Source organism: Colossoma macropomum, unplaced genomic scaffold (genome assembly GCF_904425465.1).
Source record: "Colossoma macropomum unplaced genomic scaffold, Colossoma_macropomum, whole genome shotgun sequence".
Classification (NCBI taxonomy): domain Eukaryota; kingdom Metazoa; phylum Chordata; class Actinopteri; order Characiformes; family Serrasalmidae; genus Colossoma; species Colossoma macropomum.
This window is the reverse complement of record NW_023494808.1, coordinates 7,521,617-7,547,244: the sequence shown is the minus strand read 5'-3', so window position 1 is coordinate 7,547,244 and position 25,628 is coordinate 7,521,617. Positions and strand designations below refer to the sequence as shown.

Sequence of the window (25,628 nt, the reverse complement as noted above, 5' to 3'; positions counted from 1 at the left end):
GGGACAGGCTGGACTGAGTGCCCAGATCACCCACAGTACAGGCAACTTCCCTCTTCCATGGAACCCTGAGAGGAATACTTGAAGGGTTAGGTCTGGCACAGCCAAGAAAGGTAGTAGGAAAGGGAGCTCAACCTTGAACAGCACTCTAAAAGGAAAACCCAAGACTGCGGGGTAAAGGACTATTCACACCATTAACGTATGTTTTAAACGTAGTGGGACCTTTACACCAAGTCTGAGCATTTATTTTATCTAAATACTCTAAAGAGGAAGAAGAAGACATATAGTCCTTGAGTAGCACCGATGAAGAATTCATCATTTTTCTTTTAAGCACTGCAACTAGTCATACAAGACCACTTCATACAAGACCACCTCATACAAGAGCCGCTGCCGAATAATGTGCGATTCCAAAGGAGTTTTATATGTATGTGGGGGGAATTCAAAGCTCTGTTTCTGCCTGTTGCTCATCTCATTAGAACGGAACATCTAACGTCTTCAAGGGTATGAACAGCCTCGGACTACCTCTGCATTTTTAGTCAGCACGTTTGTTGTATAAGCTGTTGTGTTCTGCAGCACGCCACACTGGCATCTTGATGCACATTTGTTTGGGCTGCAACCATGAGAACAGAGCTCTGACTGGTCAGCCTGATTTTTAACACACCTGTACAATGCAGAACATCTAACAGATTCTGATTTTAAAAATTATGCACCCTTGCAGGCCATCAGTTTTGGACTCGATGTAAAACACTGCAGTAATTCATGTGTGTTTGTTTTGAAAACTTAACATATTTTTTCTTATCCTTAAAAATCCGATTGGTTTAAATAGTCTTTTGGGGTAAGATACCCTTAAGTAAGGGAGGAACAGGTGCTGCTGACTGCCCCAATCATGGTGGAGTGGCTCTTTGTCTTCCTCTGGTGTCCTAGCAAGTGGCCCAGCCCCAGTCTGGGCCCTTACACTTTCATTTGCTCTCACTGATTGTTATCATTGTTAATGTGATTGTGTCCGATGGTGTAATGCTGACATGAACATCCAGGCTATGACCTTTATATCCAGGCTATCTGTGGAAGTGTAGGTGAAATCCCAAACCAATCGGCCGGTCAAATTTCGATACATAGAATAGCCTCCTCTGGTAAAACTAATGAAGCTCCAATAGGCCATTATTTAAAAGATTTAGAGATAACTGAAAGGGTACTCACCCTCTTTAAGAACGTCTACACTGAAGGTGTAGATGTCTTCTAAGCCAGATCGCTTAATGTCTTTCAGAGTTGCCTTGTAAACTGAAGCACAAAAATGCAACAAATAAGTGATAAGTATCTGGAAAATAATAAAACAAGTAAGATCATAAAATGTAAAAAAATATTAATACAAATGTAACTACAAATGGTAATTCTTGGGTCCAAATATAATTGTGCACAAAGAGGCAACAGTATAAAGCTGTTTCACAGGCTGATGATAAATGAAAGCAATCAGTAATTGTTTAATAAGACCCAGAATACCTATATACAGACATAACAGTCAAATTCTGACATAACTTGAAATTTAACGTTGTTCAAAGACATCTATCACTTATGAACAACACACAGAAAGCAGTGGTAGTGTCCCTTTAAGCCCATAGTGGGTCACATTTTGTATGCTTTATCTGAATCTCAGTCTATATATGGGTTTTAATCTTGTAGTGAATGTTTATTAAACTCCTTGAGACCACCGGTGGTTCCAAAACACACTTCGTCATATTCTTCATAATTTTAATATGTCATAAGCTACATTCAAAAGGTGTCATATGAGAGCTGTAACTGTCTTCTTTCCAGTCAAATAGATGGGTAATGTAATTCTAACTCACATCTACTGAAAGTCGACCCATTTTCCCCACAAATCTGGGCTATAAACTATAAACAGATGGCGTCTCTTCAGTGATCTGCTCTGTAAAAATTATTTTTATAAAATAATACAAAGAGCATCTAAGATTTTTGGCTTTCAGCAGTAAATTGTAAGCCTACAGCAATATGTGTGATCACAAAACACATGCTCTGTTAATTTGAGGGGAGCTTTTACAAAAATAAATAAATAAAATAAAAATTTGCATTTATTTCATGCAGTTACTGAATAATTTGTCTTACGATTTGGTCACGTAAATTCAGATGGATAAACCAAAATATACTCTGGAGAATAAGAGGTTAACAATAACTTTAAAATGTTTAATTTACTGCAGCCTACACTGTCTAAAGTTCAAAACACTGTCATTTTTATAATGTTCTAGTTGCATGTAAGAATTGCAATCTTATAAATTTTCACACTACAAAAATCAAATTTATGGTAAAAGAATATCGGCCCCAAATATTGGTTATCAGTCTCCTTGATTAATAATAATCAGTATCATTATGGACCCTGAAAAAAATACCCTGGTCGACCCCTCTTTGGTTTGCATGATTCTTTTTAGAGCAGGATCAGAATAATAGGTTCATTTCAAATCAACTTACCTAGGACCCTGCCCAAGTCAAAATAAAGAAATTATAACATGTTTATATAACAAAACCGTCTACATTTTAAAGCTATGCTCCAATGCATTTTTAGTTAAGAGTTCTTAAAGTTTGCCATAGTTTGCCGCATCAGGATCTACATTACATCTCAAATATTGAGTTTACCTGCTTAGAGTATGACTGAACTGAGCTGAAATATTTATTTAGGTATAAATACAACACTGAAATATTTCAGTTTAAATAAACAGGTTTTAAGTTAACACCTTCAGACAACAGACAATTTTTAAACTTCGGTTTCATGTTATATGCTTCTATATTTCTATTAATTTTAATAATGACTAATTTCTGTATGCAATATTTGAATATGTATAGGCATGTACAGGCCTTTTGATCCTATACAGTGAGGGGAAGATGCGTTATGATGGTTTAATATTTTTTAAACATGACATATTTGACTAAGCAGTACAGAAATCCACTTACATGCTTGAACCTCTAATAAGGATAACACTGCTTTTTTCACTAAGGACCATTCTTTATTTAGTACAGTGAAAATTCTCCATAATGATGTACATCAGCCTCAAATACAAACATAGAAAGTATTCCTACCAAAATCCTTTTGACAGGCTTCTTCCGTGCGCTTGTCTTCAGCTGGAACTTCAGGATCTTTCAGCAGATCGCAGTTCACTATTGGAGGAGTAACAGTTCAGGTGTGAAAGGAGAATCAATCAAATGTCTTCTGCAGGACCTGCAAAACTGCCTGGTTTTATTCTTAAAAAAATGAATTTTCACAGGGAGATTCACTCGAAAGAGGCCCCAAATATTCTGTAATAACTCTCTCTAGGACGAAGCAATCTAAACAAAACAACATGCAATGAGCTCCTCAGTATATGGAGCTTCAAACAAGCTGGGCTGCCTCTGGGTTGGAGCGATAAGGTAGGTACCTGACAGGTGTTGCGATGTTTAACCTCCGTTCGCAACTTCCGGGTGCAGTCCCCCATTAGCTTCATGTGTCTGTCAGAAAACAGAGATCACTACCAGCATCTCATGTAATGCAGTTGATTGTACATACGAGAAGGTATGTAGCAGATTTTTTTGGTTCAGATTGCTTCATCCTAACGGGAGTTACAACAGAATATTCAGGGCCTCTTTCGAGTGAATCTCCCTGTACTTTTTTACTCTCCTGTTCCCAGAGAGTGTAACGTGCCAGAAAGATCCAGACGCTCACGGTTAAAAGGAGAAAAAGATGCTTTACTCTTATAATCAAAATCAAGATTTGTGGTCAAAAAACAGGCGTGGGTCAAATCCAGAAAAGACAACCAGTACAAAAATATAAGGCGAACAATCCAAAAGGGTCAGACAAAAGGCAGAGCTGAAGAAACGGGCAAAATGGTCATAAACAGGAAAATCAAGAGACCCTTATTAGTCCCACAATGGGGAACTTTCACCTGTGCATTTAACCCATCCATACAGTGAAACACCACATACACAATACTGAACACACAACACTAGGGGGCAGCCCTATCCGCAGCACCCAGGGAGCAGTTGGTGGTTAGGTGTCTTGCTCAAGGACACCTCAGCTCAGGGGATCGAACCGGCGACCTTCCAGTCACAGGGCCAGTTCCCTAACCTCCAGCCCACGACTGCCAAAATCATACGCAATCGAACGCTCAGTAGATCTGTATAAATGCAATACCTCACAACTAGACTATGCTAAAGCCCAGGCTTATAAACTGAACTACCATGGTCATATGACAGACAAGACAGGTGAATCGGTTTAGTATTCTGGTGAACGAGAGCACTGATTGGAGCATGAGGAAAGATCAGGAGCCACTTGGGTCATGTGATCTCCCAGAGGATTCTGAGGAGCCGGAGGGATGTGTGACAGAGAGACAGTAACGAAGTACATTTACTTGAGTACTTGAGTAGCTGTAGTGATGGCTACTACTACGGCAGATGAAGATGATAAAGGTTCTGGTCCCACTTTATTTTAAGTGTTTCTAATAACTGTGTAGTTACATGTGAACAACATATGTAACAACCATTTAACTACTGATGATTTAGTCAGTGTCACAGATGGATTACAGAAGTACAGCCTATATAATTACAAACATGTACCGACTTCAGTTTTAACTCTTGTAATTACATAAGTGTATCTTAATAGTTGTGACAACCTATTCATGTAATTACACAAGGGTGATAATACAAATACAATCACATTGGTAATAAGACTGGAACAGCAGTTGTTTTCATAAGGAAGTATGTAATAACTTACAATAAGATTATTATTACACTGTATCTGCCAGCTTTCCTAACATTTATCTAGCATTTATGTTGCTAGTGTTGTGACACTGTAACCAGTTTCAGCTTTGAACCATTCTGTAATGTCACAGTCCAGCAGACGTCCCCTTATCTTATCATGTAACTTTATAACATTAATTGTGTTGCATTTCCCCCAAAGCTGACATTACCAATCCATTATTACACATTACCTACATATCAATTACACAGGAGCTGTCCACTTATTTTAAAGTGTAACTTTAACACAACACTACAGGAAAGTTCCTGTGTAGTTGTTATAAAGGTACAGCATCATTACAGAATTGTATTAATCAATGTGATGTGATTAGGTTACCTTGTTACAACACAGTTATTCCACAGTAATCATGCAAAACATAAATGTAATGTTCTGTAAAACATACTTCCTTTAACTGCTGAAAAAGACTTCTGATCTGTAGTGTATCAAAAAGATACATGTGTAATTACATGGGCTGTACTTCTGTAATCAATCTGTATCACTGACTAAATCATCAGTAGTTACAGTGTTGTTGCATGTTATTCATGTGTAACTACACAGTTATTAGAGACAAAGTTCCTCACCAGTGCACCCATGATTACGTCTCAACTCCATGTTTGAGAAAGATTCATTTAATTCCAGTAAAAACAAAGTCGTCCTTCCTTGAAGTTGTTGCTGTTTTTATGCTACGGTTGGTCAAATAACATTTTATAGATTTTTAAGGATTTTAGACTTTTGTCAATTCAATTTTGTTTCTCTATGCTTTGTGACATATTCCACAACCTTTTTATTCTACAGGATTACAAGCAAGTCAGTTCATTAAATAGGTTGTTTCAGAGCCGTTATGTTGTATAAAATCATTCTGGCAACAAAAAAACAATGCGTTGACAAATGCATTGAAAAATACACTGAAAAAGCAAATGTGCTTTGTATTTGAATAATATTTGGCCAGGAGTATCTCGAGTAATAGAGCTGTGTACTGCCAGATTTCTCGACCCCAGAGCACAAACCTAATATTAACCTGTTATACATGTTTCACATATTGTATATTATGAATAACATACTACAGTCAGCTCCATAATTATTGATGCCCCTGGTAAAGATGTGTAAAAAAATTGTCTTTGTGGTTAATTAGCTCAATCGCAAGAGAGAAATCTAACCTTTAAGGCTTCTAAATTTAATCTAAGAATCAAAAATTCTTATAAAAATCATCCTCTCACAGCTTGTTGTCGTCTCTCCAAAACGTAAGAAAATATTTGAATTCCTAACATAATTGTAAAAAAATTTAAAATGATATACAATACTGTCATAAAACAAAATTAATCCTATAAAACGTTAATTCTTTTACCTGATTTATCTTTATGCTATGGTGGCAAAATCTATGCTGCCATGGCTGTTTTTATTAACTATGCAAACTACCGAAACATAACTATTTAACAGTGATTTACTGAGCTAAAAAAAACGTGTCTGCTTTTAAAATAAGATTGGAATATTTTCTCTTCTATGCTTCTTGTACAGTAAGTGGTTAAAAACACAGCTTGATTTCTTCCTTTTATTTTTCAGAGCACCCGAGGAGAACGGACCATTCGTGACGTAAGCCAGTCGACTTGTGTTGCTAAATTATTTACAGTTTAGGAATTTCCGGTTTGAAATATAATTAAGATAGATTGAAAATGATTGTTGATTCAATGAAGTTAACATTGATGCTTTAACATTGATTTAACATGGATTCTGTGATTGTTTGCCATCTGGGTAGTTAGCTGTAGCCTGAGGTCATCCAGTTTAGTGGATGTTTGAGAGGAGAGGAAATGAAGGAGCTGAACAGCTAGGATTAGCCTTTAGCCAAGCACAAAATCCTGATGCTGCTTTCCCATCAGCAACTTCAGGCAACGCCATGGTCTTGAGGCCTTGTTCGCACAGCACCTCCAACAGTCCATCATTTGTTGTGGCTGAACTGCAAAGCAGGGTCATCCAATGACAGACATGTTAATGTGCTGCTGCTGTCTTGGAACCCAAGGATCCGGGTTGGATATTTGCATAAGATGGTAGAATTCTGGGGTCCACAAGTCTCCAAAACTACAGTTAGACACCACCTCCATGCCAACAAACTATTTAGAAGGTGTGCCAGAAGAAATTAAGGCACCTGGAATTTACGAGACACTTCTTAAGCTTTGACTTGGAATAGCTTCTATGACCAGATGAGAAAAACAGAGGTTTTCAGAAACAAACAATTAAGGTGGGGTTGCTGTAAAATGAAGAATTTTCAGTGGTAGATGATTAATAAATGGTTAACAGATTATTAGTAACACATCAACAACATATCAGTGAAGTGGCTGTAGTGAAGCATCTATATACACTAAAGTAATTATATTGTAGATGTTCTGTTGATACATTACTTACATTAAGTAGATGTATTGTTAATATGTTTTAAACCCTATTAAACCCTAACCTTACAAACCTTACCAAACACCTAACTCCTAACCCTGGCCCTAATCCTAACCCTAACCTAAACCTCAATCCAAAACCTAACCCTAACCCTCACCCTGGCCCTAATCCTAAAACCAACCTTAACCTCAACACAAAACCTAACCCTAACTCTCACCCTGGCCCTAATCCTAACTCTGACCTTAACCTCTGTGATAATGGCTCTTCCTCCTCACTTGCAGATGAACTTAATGCTCATTATGCTCGTTTTGAGGCAACTAACACCTCACCTGCTGAGAAACTCCCCGTAGATGAGGAGAGCTGCGCTCTAGCCATTCCCCTGTCTGAGGTGGTGAGATCCTTCAGGGCAGTTAACCCCACGCAAGGCAGGAAACCACAATTGTTCCAGTCCCCAGGAAATCGTCTGTCACCTGCCTGAATGACTACCGCCCTGTTGCACTGACATCAACAGATATGAAGTGCTTCAAGCAGCTGGTCAAAGCTCGCATCTGCTCAACACATCCAGCCACTATGGACCCTCACCAATTTGCATACCGCTCCAACAGATCCACAGACGACGCCATTGCACTAACAATACACACTGCTCTCACACACTTGGACAGAAAGAACACATATGTAAGAACGCTGTTCATCGATTACAGCTCAGCATTCAACACAATCATCCCTGCCAAACTCATTCCTGAGCTCAGAGACTTGGGTTTGAACTCTCATCTCTGCAACTGGATAATGGACTTCCTGACCAGCAGAACCCAGGTTTTGGGAACAGCTTCTCTTCCACACTGACTCTGAGCACAGGGGCTCCCCAGGGATGTGTGCTCAGCCCCCTCCTGTACTCCCTGTATACATATCACTGTGTAGCCAAACACACGTCTAACATCATCTTCAAGTTTGCTGACGACACCACTTTCCTAGGCCTCATCACTGATGGAAATGAAACAGCCTACAGAGATGAGGTCAGTGATCTGTCAGAGTGGAGCCATGACAGCAATCTCTGTCTGAACATCAGCAAAACAAAGGAGATGATCATGGACTACAGGAAGCTGCAGAGGGGTGGTCACTCTCCCCTATTCATCAACGGAACTGAAGTGGAGAGAGTCAGCAGTGTGAAGTTCCTCGGCATACACCTCACTGATGACCTCATCTTGTACCTCCACACCAACACTATTGTGAGATCTGCCCGTTAGCGTCTCTTCTTCCTGCGTAGGCTCAGGAAGTTTGGTCTGCCTACTCAGATCCTCACCAACTTCTACAGATGCACCACAGAGAGCATCCTCACAGGCTGCATCACTGTCTGGTACAGCAGCTGCACCGCCTGTGACCGCAAGGCCCTTATAGGAGTGGTGAGGACGGCAGAAGCCATCATAGGCAACAGACTACCAGCCTTACAGGACGTCTACCAGTCCTGCTGCCTCAGGAAGATCTAAAAGATCCGGTCAGACAGCGTCACCCAGCACACAGCCTGTTCACCATCCTGCCATCAGAATCCTAACCTTAACCTCAACCCAAAACCTAATCCTATCCTTTACCCTGGCCCTAATTCTAACTCTAACCTTAACCTCAACCCAAAACCTAATCCTAACCCTCACCCTGGCCCTAATCCTAATCTTGACCTTAACCTCAACCCAAAACCTAATCTTAACCTTAACCCTGGCCCTAATCATAACCTTAACCTTAACCTCAACCCAAAACCTAATCCTAACCTTAACTCTGGCCCTAATCCTAATCTTAACCTTAACCTCAACCCAAAAACTAATCTTAACCCTAACTCTGGCCCTAATCCTAACCCCGGTTTGTCCTGATGACTTTCTTCAGTAAATGTAATTAAGCAGAAAGTTAGAGTCTGAAAATGACTTAACTGGTCGAGTTAATGTGAAAAATGACATTTAAACTAGATTTAATCACATTCCAGCCTTAAAACACCTCCAGAACTGTGACCATATTTTTGGAGAATATACCAACATAATGCTGTAACGCACTTTCAGCACAGCTGCACACGTCTGTAGGGCAGATGGTGCGAAGCATTCCATTTATTCGTTCGGCTGCATCATAAAACTTCACACAGTGGTTCTCTGAAATACAAATATCAAAATTCAGTTTTATGTGACCATTTTTTATTTATTCCTTACAATCAGTCATGCTGCTTTCAAGACTGATATACAGTCGTATGCAAAAGTTTAACATAAAATGTGACCTGTGCAAATATTATGGCACTTTTATATGTTTTGTTTTCCCCAATTTATTAAACTCAGCAAATATGTCACTGTTGTCAGAACAAAACCTTGTACCTCCAAAATGGTAACTTTACAGGAGAAGCAAAAAACATACTCTATCTTTAATGTAAGTCAATGGAACCAGAATTTTTCCCAAGTAATTTTCGGCTGTTTCTTTTGGTCCATTCATCATGAAATTTGCACACAGTGTAAACAGGCATTTTCAAATTATGCCAAAAACTGAAAAATGACAAAAATGGAGATACAAGGTTTTGTTCTGAAAGCAGCAATATGGAGATTAAGCACTAAAATTTGCAGAAAAATGTTTGTGCGATCTCTTTAGAGGATTTTCACTTAGAAAATCAACAAAATATGTCATATGACTTGGTGCCCAAACCTTTACATACAACTGTGTCTTATACAGTGCCTTGCAAAAGCATTCAAACCTCTTAAAAGTCATCAGGCTGGTCTGGATTACAAATGACACCTACAGACACTGCAGATGCAGTTCCAGCTGGTGTTTTCATTGCGACCAATATCCTCTTAAAGTACATTTTCAAAGTCAAAATAAATTATTTCGTCCCCTTGGGAATTACACTATATTTCCAAAAGTATTCGCTCGTCTGCCTTCACACGCATATGAACTTGAGTGACATCCCATTCTTTATCCATAGGGTTTAATATGATGTCGGCCCACCCTTTGCAGCTATAACAGCTTCAACTCTTCTGGGAAGGTTTTCCACAAGGGTTAGGAGTGTTTATGGGAATTTTTGACCATTCTTCCACACCAAACTTGCACATCCATGTCTTTATGGACCTTGCTTTGTGCACCAGTACGCAGTCATGTTGGAACAGGAAGGGGCCATCTCTAAACCTTGGAGGTCTGTAGTGATTGAATCCGCAGAAAGTTGGCGACCTCTGCGCACTATGCACCTCAGCAACCGCTGACCATTTTACGTGGCCTACCACTTCATGGCTGAGTTGCTGTCGTTCCCAATCGCTTCCACTTTGTTATAATACCACTGACAGTTGACTAGAAAATTTAGTAGCGAGGAAATTTCACGACTGGACTTGTTGCACAGGTGGCATCCTATCATGGTACCACACTGGAGTTCACTGAGCTCCTGAGAGCGACCCATTCTTTCACAAATGTTTGTAGAAGCAGTCTGCAGGACAATGTGCTTGTTTTATACACCTGTGGCCATGGAACTGACTGGAACACCTGAATTTTAATGATTTGGATGGGTGACTGAATACTTTTGGCAATACAGTGTATATGGTTTTATCTGTGTTCTGAGCAGTTTTAAGATATTGAGCTTTAAAAGAATTTGCATTTCAAATAGTAAAACTGATAAGTGGAACACGGCCTGATTCCGAGTTGAAACACTCCTTATAATGTCAGTGTGAATGGATGGGACTAAACTGCCATGGGTTGATTAGGAGAATATATGTAAATGTGTTGGTTGCTGTTACATTACAAAAACACTTATTTCAAAAAAGGCTGTTTTTGCAGCATAATGCCCACATATGAACTCAATGAAAATCCAGGAAAATCCATGTTTGCATGAAACAAGCACTGTTAAAATATATGCAGTTAATACATGCAGCATAAATGTGATACATAGGTATGACTGTTTGGTATTAATTGAATTCCTCACCTTTATCATTATACTCGTATACTGTTATCCTTGCTGGTTGAAGGAGACGAACATGTAACTTTTTGTGCATTCTGAAGGTAATTCTCTCCTTAACTACGTTTGAGACCTAAAGAGAGAGAGAGAGAGAAAGAGAGAGATACAGAGAGAGAAAAAGAAAGACAGAGAGAGAGAGAGAGAGAGAGAGAGAGAGAGAAGAGACAGAGAGAGAGAAAAGTGCCTTATTTTACAGTATTATGTATTTAAGCAATAGATCACGAGAGGGAGTGTGTTATCACGAAAATAACATCACGGCTGTGATTTGGTCGCTGTAGATCATCACAGCTGTGATGTTATAGTGATAACACACTCCTCGAGTGTTCTATTGCTTTTAAAACAACACTTAAATAAATAAAGTAATAAATTAATAAACTGGGCTGTGAACATGTTGCATTTAATATGTTTCAATGTTCGCAGTTCCTTCACCAAATTATAGTTCCTTAACAAGCAGCTTGTTGCTACATCAGAGTTCGAGCTCCGCCCACTGGCCGCACAGCCGGCAGTTCGTTCTCCAGCTCCTTACACTAAATTCCCAAACACTGTCGTCACCACTGAGCAGCTTTTTTGTTTTTATTGCGGCAGTTTTATGGCTCAGTCCGATTTGATCAGACTCTGAAGATGAGATGAAGTACAGACTGAGCCATAAAACTGCCACAATATCAAGTTCAGCTCAGTTTTGTCAGTTTTTGCCAGATCAATATTAATGTTGTTTTGTTCCAGCCAGTCTGTAAAGCATCTTACAGCCCATTTAGTTTGGCGTATGGTATTGGGTTCATTTCTGGCTGATTCCAGGTTGTTTAGCTTCTGTCACAGCTAAAAAGCTGCTCAGTGGTAATGACAGTTTGGGAATTTAGTGTAGTCTCATCTTTAGAGTCTGACCAAACCGGCTTTCAGTCAAATGTGATCTTATCTACAGCCACTGTCTGAGTACCCATTTTCTGTTTGTGGCAAAGTAAGAAGTTTGAGCGGAACTAACTGTTGTATAAAATAATAAAAGTGACACCACTATTTCGTATTTACAAGCACACTTGACAAGGTAAGTAAGGCTTGATCAGCACAGGATCTAGATAAAAGGCTCTAAAACAGACAAAAATCTCACTTTATTGCCCACCTCTAATTCATTGTTGTTTTTTTTAAGATAACTTCAGTGTTTACTGTGCAGGTTTATTGAACTGTTAAGGGATTGAGCAGCTGTGTATGTAAAGTGCTATAAAAATAAATGCCATCATCATGATATTGATTATTATCATGTTGTTAGTTATGAGTGTCTGTTCTATGTATTACCTTCTTGAGATAGATGATGAGGGATCCACGGTCGGAAAGTTTGTCCATCTCAAACCTCTGGATGTGCCTGTCGGTTCCCATCAGCTGCAAAAATTAAGACAAAACATTTTCCAAACTGTGCTCTAGTTTAATTATCTTTATCACATTACATTCTGTATCCATTTTATAATCCACTCAAGGCCGGGTGTTACAGTGATTTTACTGTTCTTCACATCATGCCTTTGGAACACCCTTAAACATGGCAATATCAGGGACACTTGTGGCTTATTGCTTTGTTCTAGTGTCATCACAGCTTAATGAAGCAGATGTTTGGTAGAATATCTCAGTTTATGCTGAAAAGTTGGTAACACTTTACTTGAAGGGTGTCTACATAACATTCACAAGATCTTACGCTCTAAGAAATGCGGGTGTGGTACTTTTTGTGTGTGGTCATAGCGCCCAAGGGGAGTGTTAGGTGAGCCAGGACACTAGGAGTTCCAGTTTAATAGCCATGCCTTTTATTAGTTCTCTGAACCCACCAAATAAGTGCACTATATACAAGTGACGAGAGTAAAACACAAACGAGTAAATAAAAACTGAAATCTATTTACAAAATAAACGAGGCTCAATGCAGCCGTTATATAAGTTATTTATCCCTACTACTACTTAGGGCTTGACAGCAAAAACGTCTGACTTTAGTCCATAGATTCCGTCCTCTCACAACTGCTGCTGTTTGTCTGCAGGACTCTTAAGGAAGATTCAGTCCGCTCAGTCCACCTCTTTCCAGCTTCGTGCAAGCTCTGTCTTTTGAGTTAAGCTCTATCGCTTTTATACATTCCTCTTCCCGCCAAACGCGATCAGACTGTACCACTTAGCAGTGATAATCTCCTTGCTCCTTTACCAGTTCATAGGGAGAGCTGCAGAAAACCAAACGCTCACATATATGGGTTATTTCATAATTTGCTGGGTAGTTCCAGATAACCCAGCGCTCCTGGGTTGGCAGCACGGACCTAAAACGGACCTGGGGGCAGTCGTGGGCTGGAGGTTAGGGAACCAGCCCTGTGACCAGAAGGTTGCCAGTTCAATCCCCTGAGCTAACAGTACATGATTGAAGTGCCCTTGAGCAAGGCGTCTAACCCCCAACTGCTCCCCGGGTGCTGCGGACAGGGCTGCCCACCTCTCCGTGTGCAAGTGTGCTCACTGCCCCCTAGTGTGTGTGTTCACTAGTGTGTATGTGGTGTTTCACTGCACGGATGGGTTAGATTGCAGAGGTGAAATTTCCCCATTGTGGAACTAATAAGGGTCACTTAATCTGAAAGGGAACATCGACGTAACATCCCAACGTTGGTTTTCCACTTCCATGGTTTCCCTGTGGTTTGAAAAGGCTGTGACAGAAGAACAAGCTAAAGTAAGTGACCTTAATTATTCATGGGTTTTTGGCCCTGTAGTATGTGATTTAGTGGAAGATATTGATATGTGTTAGATGTAAGTTCTGTTTAATTTATTTTGGCTTGAATTAAAGTAGAAAAGTGTGCTAAAGTGCTAAATAAAATAGCCCAAAATGGTGAATAGCTAAGTTACCTAGCTAGCGAGGTAGCAAGCAGGCAATAGTGTTAATACATAAACACATAATACATTAATGCTTCAGTACATGTTCATGAATATTTAAATCAAAATTCATAGAGCATAAATGTTTTGCATGATATTAATATGGACTACTATGCCATTTTACTGAGATACATTTTTTTTTTCAAAATAAAAGTTCTCACTTTCTATTTTGAAACACTATATTGTTTTCAGTGAAACGCCTCATTTCTGGACAGCCAGAATATAAATGACCTCACTTTACCTCCTTGGTTATTAAGTGGTTTGACACATTTTACCTATAATTTCAACTTCTTTTTAATTATTTGTTTCTTCTTTTAAGCATTTGTATTTTGCACTTTGTAATTCTTTCTCCTTTTTACTTTTCTTCTTTAAAATGTTCTTGTGGCTAAGGGTTACTTTAACAGTCTATACATTGTTGAGGAAAATGTTATTTATCCTGAGTTTAACTCTCTTTAACTAACAGCATAGTAAAGTGGCATGAGAAGCAACAAATGCTTAAGAAAAAGCAAATAATTGTCTGTTGTTTGAACAAAACCTTGTATCTCCAAGGTAACTTTACAGGAGAAGGAAAAACAGTCTTAATTTTTCATGGAAGTCAATGGGTAAATAATATTTTCCTAGTAATTTTGAACCATTTCTGTTGGTCTGTTCATCATGAAACTTGGACACATCATAAAGAGAAACTTACATTTTTAAATTATGCCAAAAAATTAAAAGCAAAAATGGATGTAGAAGGTTTTGTACCAACAGCAACAAATTAAAAAGAATTAAAAAGTGTAGGTGAAACGCGCCTGAGTGTCAAAGCACTTAATAACCAAAGAGATAAAGAGAGGTCATTTTTATTTTGGCTGTCCAGAAATGAGGAGTTCCACTAAAAAAAAAAAAACTTTTTAAAAATGAAAAATGAAAAACTTTTATTTTGAAAAATGTATCTCAGTAAAATGGCATAGTAGTCCATATTAATATCACACTGTTGATTTAAACATTCATTAACTTGTTATGAAGTGTTTATGTCAGATGTTATGTAGACACCCTTCGAGTAAAGTGTTACCAAGTTATTCAATTGTTGTTGTTTTTTTTTTTCTCTGATTTGCTGCACGGATCTCGTACCTTTTGCAGATCCCTGTTATCTGGTATAAACCCTGTCAGCAGGCTGATATCCAGAACTGTCATGGTGGATTCTCTGTCTTTCAGAAACCTAAAGTGGAATTAGTCAGCATGAACGTTACAGAGGTGACCTGGGAGCATTGCAGCATTAAAGTGCTTTAGAATGAACAGTTCTCTTGGCTCTGTCCTCCAACCATTTGGATTTGTAGACAGGACAGTTACCCAATAGAAAGTGAGTGCTATCACTGTCACTTTATCATACTATTTAAAAGTAACTATAGAATGACATACTTACATAATTAAATTTACTTTTGACATTCTTACATTCAGTATCAACAGGTTCAAATCTACACTTCTGACTAGGGCTATGACGTTAGACAGGTCTGCACTGCAGGCTGGCAGTTGACATATGACTTTCACTGTGCATAGTAAAGCCTAAACTTGCATTTGTAGCTGCAGTGATGAACATCTTTACTGACAAGAGTTTGTAAAGTATTCCTGAGCTCATATGTTGATATCCATCACAGAAACTGGGTTTCAATGCAGTGCTGTCTGAAGGATCGAAGGTTTGTGGTTTCATTCAGTTGCGGTTTTTGGCCTTGCCCTTTATGCACACAGATTTCTCTGTATTTCCTGAACTTTTTATGATGTGCAGATGTTTGAAATGTTTTTCCTCCCCATCCTGGCTTACCTTCTCTCCTTTTCTGCATGTTGTGGAACACCAAAAGTAGAACAATTCATCTTTTTGGGTGACACTGACTAATATTGCGTTAGTGTCATAGGTCCATAGGTTTGCCTGCAGTATTGTCAATGCTATCTATCTATCTATCTATTTATCTATCTATCTATCTATCTATCTATCTATCTATCTACCTATCTATCTATCTATCTGTCTGTCTGTCTGTCTAAAATGGGATTACTGTAGCTAAAGATTGTACTAGCTAGTCATTACTAGTGTTAAACTCCTGGATGTTTTTGCATGTGAAGCAAATATATGTCTTACTTACTTGGTTTCTATGGAAAGCGTATAACTTACAAGTGCGCCATCATAGGAAACTGCAAAGAGTAGCATTAAAACCGGTTTAGCATGTTTTAGTAAAGTGAAAAAGCCACATTTGACATCAACATTAAATCAATCATATATTAAATCTACTAACTCTCAGTATTGAACAGGATTGAAGCCACCATGTTCAAATGCAAAATTAATCTACACAGCAGATTCTACAGAAAACTGTGTTTCACATTAAAGCTCAATGGCCGGTTGCACCAGCTGTGAGTAAGTTCATACATAGGCTAGTTGTAACATAAGTGTTTACTGAGTTCAGCTTTAGGCATTACTAAATCAAAACGAGTTGCACCACAAACTAGTTTTAATGCTGAGCAGAGTAGTTACTAAATATTTACACCCACCTAAACAGGTGTAAATGTTGGGGAAACCAACAGAAACTGCATAGAAAGAACAAAAAAGAGCAAAAACATGAATTTTTGGTCAACTAAGCTAAAAACTCTAAACATTATATGCTCTGATTTTACTTACAGCTCTAATCATCGGCCTGGTTTAAACTCAGAGCATGAAGCTAAACACCCACAGCTCCAGCTCAGTGAGAGCTGCCCAAATGGCTGAACTGATCTGCTGTTGTGTTGGTCATCCAGACACCGTTGTTTAAAAAGTTGCATCTTTGGTTTCTCAGGGAAATATTAAAGAGTAATCAGACAGCAGCTGTAGATAATTAGCTTTATTCAGTTTATCTCGTACACATCATTCTCTTCTACGGTGTAACTAAGGACTTAGTAAGGACTTTACATACAAACTTAAGCATGAACCTACGCAAAACCGGTACAACCCAGTCCAGCTCCACAACATGATTATCTAGGGTGTGAAAACAACGTGAAGTGGCCATACTAGATCATCGTTTTTACCACTTCAACATGTTCCTGATCTCTTTTTACACTATACTTTCTGAACTAGTATATTAAAAATTGATTTAACAATATAATATAAATTCCTGAACTGCTTTACTTTGACAACAAAGTAAGAAACAAATAAGACAAACAAGAACAAAATACTAAAACTGAATCTTTAGTAGACATACTTGTTTCCATTTTGCTAAACGTCACATCGAGATCAAAGTTCTTGCACTTGACTCCAACTGGGTAAGGTTTGGTGTGATGCCCAGTGACGACCTTGAAGAGATAGAGGCAATAGAGAGTTGGTTATACAGTATGCAAAAGTTTGGGCTAACATCACAGATCTGATGTAAATACTAATCTGCAAGAAGTTCCACAGGGATCAGTGCTGGGCCCTCTCCTTTTTGGCATATACATGTAGCCCCTTGGTCTTCACAGCTTTCACCGCTATGCTGATGATACTCAGATCTATGTAAACATGAAAGCCCACACACCTCTCCCTTCATCCGCTTTGCTACTATGCATCTATGATATTAAGCAGTGGATGAAGGCAATTTTTTTTAGGTTTTACACTGATAAAACGGACTTACTGCTTTTGTTGTAACCTCTGTGTGCTTTTTGATTCAGACCCCTCTTTTGAACCTCTCATTATAGTGTATGTTAAAAGTTATAAAGTTCTTAGTTTATCGGCATCCCAGCAAAAATCCTTCAACACATCCAGTATGTTCAAAACCCCCTCACTTGTCTCCATATTTGGGGGCAGATCTTTTCATGTCACTGTCCCTGAGCTATGGAACTCTCTTCCTTCCTCTCTTTGCAACTGCTGCACCATGTCTTCCTTCAAAGTCCACCTCAAAAATGTCCTGTTTTCTCAATACTTTAATTTTTCTTCTCTCTCATTTATTTATTTGTTTATTAATTTATGTATGTATGTACAGCAATCAGGCATAACATTATGAGCACCTCCTTGTTTCTATGCTCATTGTCCATTTTATCAGCTCCACTTACTATATAGGTGCACTTTGTAGTTCTACAGTTACAGACTGTAGTCCACCTGTTTCCCTGTGTACTTTGTTAGCCCCTTTTTACCCTGTTCTTCAGTGGTCAGGACCCCCATGGACCCTCACAGAGCAGGTACTATTAGGGTGGTGGACCATTCTCAGCGCTGCAGTGACACTGATGTGGTGGTGATGTGTTAGTGTTGTGCTGGTACGAGTGGATCAGACACAGCATTTTAATACATTTCAATTTTGATCACAATATTTGGGTTCTTTGAACAATTAAACACATTCTACTGCAATATTAGTAAACTTTACTTAATGTTAGCCAATTGGTGAACATTGGATATCAGTTTGCATTGATTGTATTACATTCCATTCCAAGTTTGTGTTTATATTATTATTATTATAACAATTATTATAACAATAATAATCTTATATAGCTTTTTTCATGCTGGTGGCAGCTCAAAGCTCTACAGACAAGGGATGAAGCTTAAAAGTAATAAGAAATGTATCAAATTAAAAGATAAAAACCACAAGATGTAGTTTTAATTAAACGCTAAACGTTAAAGAGATATGGTTTTAGATGCTTCTTAAAAGTAAGCACAGAAAGTCAGTAAATCTAAGATCATAAACAGACAGGCACTCTGTGGTGTAAAAGGTGCTTTAAGATCGTTTAGAGCCTTAAAGACTAGTAGCAGAACTTTAAAATCTATCCTGAACAATACAGGCAGTCCGTTTAGCTCTTTTAAAATGGGAGTGATCTGATCTCTCTGTGTTGTTTTTGTTCGGATTCACGCTGCTGCATTTTGATCTAAGGGATGTATTGTTTTATTAGGAAGTCCAGTAAGAAGAACATTACAGTGATCAACTCTGCTGTAACAAATGCATGAACAAGTTTCTCTGCGTCGCTCCAAGATAGAAAAGCATAACTTTAGCCACATTTCTCAAATTATAAAAAGCTACTTTAGTGACTGTATTTACATGCAGATAAAACAGAGCTCAGGTTTCGTACTTCGGGTTTGGTATATGAAGCTAAAGAACCTTTATGTTTCTCATAAAGCAGTTTTAAAGTGTTCAAACAATTCACTCCATTAAGGTGATTAAAGATTCAGTCTTGTTTTTACTGCTGACTCACAACCCCAAGGTGTAATAAAAGAATTTTGGCCTTGAATTAACCAAATATATGACAAATATTGATGTAGCAAAATAACTGTGACTGTAAAATAACATTTTAGCCTTTTTCATGCAGCCCTATTTCTTACTGATTCATAAAGAGTGAGTTTATAAGCAGTTAACTTACTGCCATGGAGCCTTCACCTACTCCTGTTAAAGCGCCACGTGCTGGTAACTGTTGAATGGAAGATAGAATTATGCTATACTGCAAAAAATTATAAACTGACAAATGAAATCTTCTTAAATCTAGTCAATATTGGAGCAAGTTCAGAAAATGGGGTGCACGCTTATTTGGGTTCATTTGAAACCAAAAAGCTGAATCAAAAGGAGCTGAATCAGTAAGCTATAGCAAGGTTAAATCACTGAACAGAAGGGACTGAATCAGTGGGCTACAATAAGGTTAAAACATTAAACTGAAGGAGCTGAATAAAAAGGAGCTTAAGCTACATTACGATTAAATAATGGAACTGAAGTGGTTAAATCAAAAGAAGCTGAATCAGTGAGCTACAATAAGGTTAATTCATTGAACTAAAGGAGCTGATCTAGCATGAGCTGAATCAGTAACCTATAACACCTAAATCACTCAACTGAAAGAGATGAATCAAATGGAGTTGAATCAATGAGCTACAATATCATTGCATCATTGAACTGAAGGAAATGAATCAAAAGGGGTTGAATCGGTGCGATACAATAACGTTACATCATTTAACTGAAGAAACTGAATCAAAAGCAGCTGAATCAGTGAGCTACAATAATGTTACATCATTGAACTAAAGGGACTGAATCAAAAGGAGATGAATCAGTGAGCTATAGATAGAAATAACTCACCACTACTTCCAGTTTTTCCCTCACACCATCTTTCCATGCATCTGGGTCCTTGACCATCACCTCAATGTAGTATTGGCCTGGAACCAGCGGGATGATAACGAAGGGAACGGCGCGTGATGATTTGCCAGCTATGCTCACAATGGTGCGATACTTCTTCTTGTAGCTGGCCAAACTGCATATAGACTTAGTCTCCTTCAGCTCCACTATAACCTGCATTAAATGAAGGATTTCATACAGAATCAGTCCTGACAGGTTGTTGTGGTGCTGGATCACCAGCTTTACCAGCTCAGTGGCTAGTCTGACATCCATAGACTTAAAAGGTCACAGAAAAAGAGGTCCCTAAATGGTTCTTTGGTTTAGATGTATGGTATAGAATCTCTACATTACACAGAGGTTCTTTAAACTTTTAAAAGGTTCTTTGGTCGCACACAAAAACAACAGAACCTTTCTTTACAGAAGCATTTGTTGCAAAGTTCTTAGAGAAACAAAAACTTTTTAAGTAATTTTTTTAAGGACCAACAACCTGATCGATTTGAGAACTTCTGAAGTTGTGAATGATGGCGTTGATTTCTATTTGCTCGTTGACCACAGCCGAATAAGGCAACTTCATGTCAACAAAGAAAAGCTTCTGGACTCTAAGTTCTACTGGGTCTGCCACACAAATACCTGAGACAAGACAGAAAAAACGTTGTTAAATGACATAAGTACATTTACGGCATTTGGCAGACGCTCTTATCCAGAGCGACTTACAATTTGATCATTTCACACAGGCAGGCGAAGGTAGTGTTAGGAGTCTTGCCCAAGGACTCTTATTGGTATAGTGTAGGGTGTTTACCCAGGCAGGGGATCAAGCCCCAGTCTACAGCGTAGAAAGTAGTGGTGTTCCCCACTACACCAGAGGTCACTAAAAAGTGAGCCGTTACTTTGCGTGCTCTAAAAACAGAAAAGCTGTGTTGTGCAAAAATCAAAGACCATCCTTGGTTAATCCAGTTTCCAATCAAAATTGTCATTAACTTATTCCTTTTTCAGGAGATATTTTTGAGAAGATTAGATTAAATATAAGATCGTTGTCACGCTTCTGCCTTGAGGAAACGACAGAAGTTCTCTGATGGCTCGGCAATCATCGGACTCATTACTGATGAGGACGACAGACAGTACAGAGAACTGACCCAGGACTTTGTGGACTGGTGTCTGAGGAACCATCTCCTGATCAATGCGGGGAAAACCAAAGAGATGGTGGTGGACTTCTGCAGATGCAGTCACCTCCCTCCACCACTGAACATCCAGGGAAGAGACATTGAGAGGGTGGACTCTTATAAGTACCTGGGTTTTCGTCTTAACAATAGACTGGACTGGTCAGAAAACACAAGTGCACTTTATAGGAAAGGCCAGTGCAGACTCTCTCAGAAGACTGAGGTCGTTTGGAGTGCAGGGGGCACCGTTTTGACACAGTTTGGCATCAGCCATCTTCTTTGGAGTGGTCTGCTGGGGCAGCAGCATCTCGACTGCGGACAGGAAGAGACTTGACTCATTAAGAGGGTCAGCTCTGTCCCGGGAAGCCCCCTAGACCCAGTGCAGATGGTGGGAGAGAGGAGGATGTTAGCCAGACTAGCATCCATGCTGGAGAACAGCTCCCACTCCATGACTGAGACTCTGGCAGCACTGGGCAGCTCCTTCAGTGACCGGCTGCTTCACCCCAAGTGTGTGAAGGAGGCCATCGCAGGTCCTTCCTTCCTGCTGCTGTTAGACTGTACAGCCAGCACTGCTGGTATATTTCCCCTGTGCAATATAAATCAGTACTCCATGTGCAATATATTTTCTAAAAATATCTCTATAGTGTAAATATTCTTGTGGTTTCTATTTAAATTGTTTATATTGTTAATTCCTCACCATCCCATGTGTGATATAAACCAGTACCTCGTGTGCAATATTCCACGTGAATTTCAGGCAAAATATTGTTACAATGTAAATATCTTGGCTTTTTACTTATTTATAATTCTTTATATTGTTAATATTTTTGTGAAGGATAGAGTTTATATTTTTTATCTTTTTTTTATGTTTAGTTAATTAACAACGTTAATTACTTGCTGGTTAATTCTGTTACTTCTTCCCTCTTATTTCAGTGCCTTGCTGTCCCTTTGCTGCTGTAACAGCTGAGAATTTCCCCGTTGTGGGACTAATAAAGGATTATCTTATCTTGTATTACTCCTTGCTCGGTCTCCCCTGCCGGCTCTGTTAAGCCGCTCGACTCCTTCAAAAAGTCCATCTCCCGGGAACCCACAGGAGATTACATGAGGCCCATGTTTACTCTCTCCATCATAACCCCCTTCATTGTTCCAAATCACCTGCATACCAATTGCCAATTACCAATTTTGACTTGCTTTGTTATCTCAACTTTGTTTTTTCTGTTTGGTTTTGTTTGTTGTTTTTCGATTGTCTGTTTTGGCTTTTTGACCTAGTGGTCCAATGGTCAGTTGGTGAAAACACCAGCAACTTGAGAGCTTCGCTCGACGGTCAGAGTTCTCACAAGACTCACAAGGTCAGAGTTCTCACAAGACTCACAAGGTGAGCAACAGGAACCACTGTCCCATATTGCTAATAACCTGAAGGAGGTATCTACTCTCTCAGTGCCCAACCAACAGTGCATTCCTGGTTAGTAGGCCTGACGAATTTGACAGCACACATGATTAACTGTCAGGGTTTTTTGGTTTCAGTAACTCCTAGCTTTGCTCAAACAGAAATTTCCTCCATAACGTCTTGTCTGACAGATAAGGCTCTTGACCGCAGTGTGGCCCAACATTCAGACGTTTTCTTGGGACATGGCTACATGTGTGCTACATGGCTCAGTGTGTTCACTTATCCTGTTATCTTGTGATAACAAAAGATGTTATCTTGAGATAACGAGTGAATTATTTTGTGACCTCAAGATAATGATTGTTATATTCAGAAAACTAATTGCCTTGTTATCTCAGGATAACAATGTTGTTATCTTGAAATAGCAATTCACTTATCATGTTATCTTGTGATAACAAGAAATGTTATCTTGAGATAAAGAGTTAATTAACTTGTGATCTCAAGATAAAGTTGTTATATTCAGTTAATGAGTTCATTGTCTTGTTATCTCAAGATAACAAAAATTGGGTAACACTTTATTTGGATAGTCCACTTCAAGGTACATTCAACTAAATATCTGCTAACGTGGCCATCATTTTCTTTAACTCAAAACCTGCTCTAATCCTAACCCTAACCTCAACCCAAAACCTAAACCCAACCCTCACCCTGGTCCAAATCCTCACCCTAACCCCACCACTGTTTAGAATCAAATGAGTTTTAACAGATAGTTTGTTGGCAATTTGAACATCTGTAGATACTCTATAGTGGACTATAGTGGACTATCCAAATAAAGTATGACCCAAAATTGTTATCTTGAAATAATGAGTCACTTATCTTGTTATCTGGTGATTTTTAAAGCTTAAGATTTTGGAAGCTCTTACAAACAATTCCTTTTTCGACGTCTTAGATGAGTTTCGATGTTGTTTTTAGACAAGCAACTAATCATATTTCACAGTTTATGTGCAGCTCTGTTTGTGAATTTATGGGATCAAACATTTTCCTTCAGATTTATTGTTAATAATGTTAACATTTCACATTAAAGATTTAAAGAAAAACACTCACACACATACTCACTCACCATAGTCTGTTGATGTGCTGATAGCGGTGATCACCCAGGTGGTGATTTGTTCTGGAAGCCAAACCCTTAAGGTTGTTTCACTGCGTAAAAAGAATTTTAAAGTCAAATACTTACCTTCAACCACAAAGCCAGAGTGCAGTTTTAGCTAAAGGCCAGAGATAAGAGAGACTTGACTTCAAACAGGTAATTCTTTACTAAATGAACCTAAATATTACCTTAACTTAAATATTTTGTTATTGATCTAATACATATGCATGCAAACAGGCTTAACTCTTGAGGGTCCTGTACGTTTTACGACGTTTTGTGCTTTGTGTTTTATCAATGCTATGAAATGTTCCTCTCAGTCTAAACAATAGTTTTAAATACATCAAATATAAAATGCATACAGGCTTGAAACAGGCCTGAAATACACTATATGGACAAACGTATTGGGACACCTACACATTACACCCACAGGAGCTTTTATGAATCCAATTCTAAATCCATAGGCATTAATATGGAGTTGATCCTCCTTTGCAGCTCTAACAGCTTCCACTCTTCTGGGAAGCTTTCTACAAGATTTTGGAGAGAGTCTGTGGGAATTTTTGTCCATTCATCCAGAAGAGGTCAGACACTGAGGTTGGACGAGAGGGCCTGGTCGCAATCTCCGTTCTAGTTCATCCCAAAGGTGTTCGATGGGGTTGAGGTCAGGGCTCTGTGAGGGCCGGTCAAGTTCTTCCACTCCAAACTCACTCAGCCATGCCTTTATGGAGCTGCTTTGTGCACTGGGTCTCAGTCATGCTGGAACAGAAAAGGTTCTTCCCCAAACTGTTCCACAAAGTTGGAAGCTTAGAACTGTCCAAAATGTCTTGGACTGCTGAAGCTTTAAGATTCCCCTTCACTGGAACTAAGGGTTCTAGGCCAACCCCAGGAAACAACCCCACATCATCATCCCTCCTCCACCAAACTTTACAGCTGGCCCAGTGCAGTCAGGCGGGTAACGTTCTGTTGGCATTTGCCAAACCCAGACTCATCCATCAGACTGTCAGACAGAGAAGCTGATTCGTCACTCCACAGAATACGTTTCCACTGCTACAGAGTCCAGTGGCGGCACTTTACACCACTACATCCGACACTTGGCGTTGTACTTTTTGATTTAAGGGTTGTGTGCAGCTGCTCGGCCATGGAAACACATTTTTCAGAAGCTCCTAACCTGCAGTTCTTTGTGTTGATGTTGCTTCCAAAAGCAATTAAGAACTCTTTAGTGATAGACACTCTGCGCTTCAGCACTCAGCGGCCCCACTCTGTGAGTTTGCGTGGTCTACCATTTCGTGGCTGAGCTGTTGTTGCTACTAGGTGCTTCCATGTCACAATAATAGCACTTACAGTTGTCTGGGGCAGATTTAACAGGATGGACATTTCTGGCTTGTGACAGAGGTGGCATCCTATGATGGTGCCATGTTTAAAGTCACTGAGCTCTTCAGTACGACCCTCTACTGCCAGTGTTTGTCTAAGACTGTAAGACTATGTGCGTAATTTTATCCACCTTTTAGCAAAGGGTGTGGCTGAAACAGCTGAACTCAGTAATTAGGCACCCCTTGTCCTAATACTTCGGTCTTTGTTGTGCATGTAAATGACCTCTGTTCTGTCCCTGTATTGTGGTTCAAATGGCATTCATTTTGCTGAAGAATGTATCCTGGTTTGTTAAGGACGCCAGAATCGCGTTGAAACGTGCAAATCAGTAAACCTGTTTCCGATCCTGCTGTTTAACTGTTACATCGTTTTTTATTTCATAAAGCAAGGAAAATGTGATTTTCCATGTATGCCTTAATGCCTTTTAATATATGGTATATATATAACGTATTTTAGGCTAGCAAATCATAGTGTATGTTGAAGTTTAGTGCACAAAAAATTACTGTTTGTTGATCATGCTGTTTCTGCTAAGACTCAATT

At 39.0% G+C, this 25,628-nt stretch overlaps 1 protein-coding gene across 1 annotated transcript in view; it reads right to left on the bottom strand.

The window, feature by feature from the left end:
• The window catches only part of LOC118797945 (complement C3-like), a 60,067-nt gene that overhangs the window by 5,569 nt on the left and 28,870 nt on the right, over window positions 1-25,628 (bottom strand). Inside the window, exons 18-29 of the mRNA XM_036557243.1 lie at window positions 23,697-23,776; window positions 20,529-20,671; window positions 20,006-20,215; window positions 19,305-19,352; window positions 17,189-17,279; window positions 16,103-16,151; window positions 15,099-15,186; window positions 12,402-12,485; window positions 11,082-11,187; window positions 9,190-9,282; window positions 3,082-3,159; window positions 1,195-1,275 (exon numbers count right to left, since the gene is read on the bottom strand). Of these exons, the coding sequence (XP_036413136.1) occupies window positions 1,195-1,275; window positions 3,082-3,159; window positions 9,190-9,282; window positions 11,082-11,187; window positions 12,402-12,485; window positions 15,099-15,186; window positions 16,103-16,151; window positions 17,189-17,279; window positions 19,305-19,352; window positions 20,006-20,215; window positions 20,529-20,671; window positions 23,697-23,776 (1,151 nt within the window). The remainder of the gene's footprint in view (window positions 1-1,194; window positions 1,276-3,081; window positions 3,160-9,189; window positions 9,283-11,081; window positions 11,188-12,401; window positions 12,486-15,098; window positions 15,187-16,102; window positions 16,152-17,188; window positions 17,280-19,304; window positions 19,353-20,005; window positions 20,216-20,528; window positions 20,672-23,696; window positions 23,777-25,628) is intronic.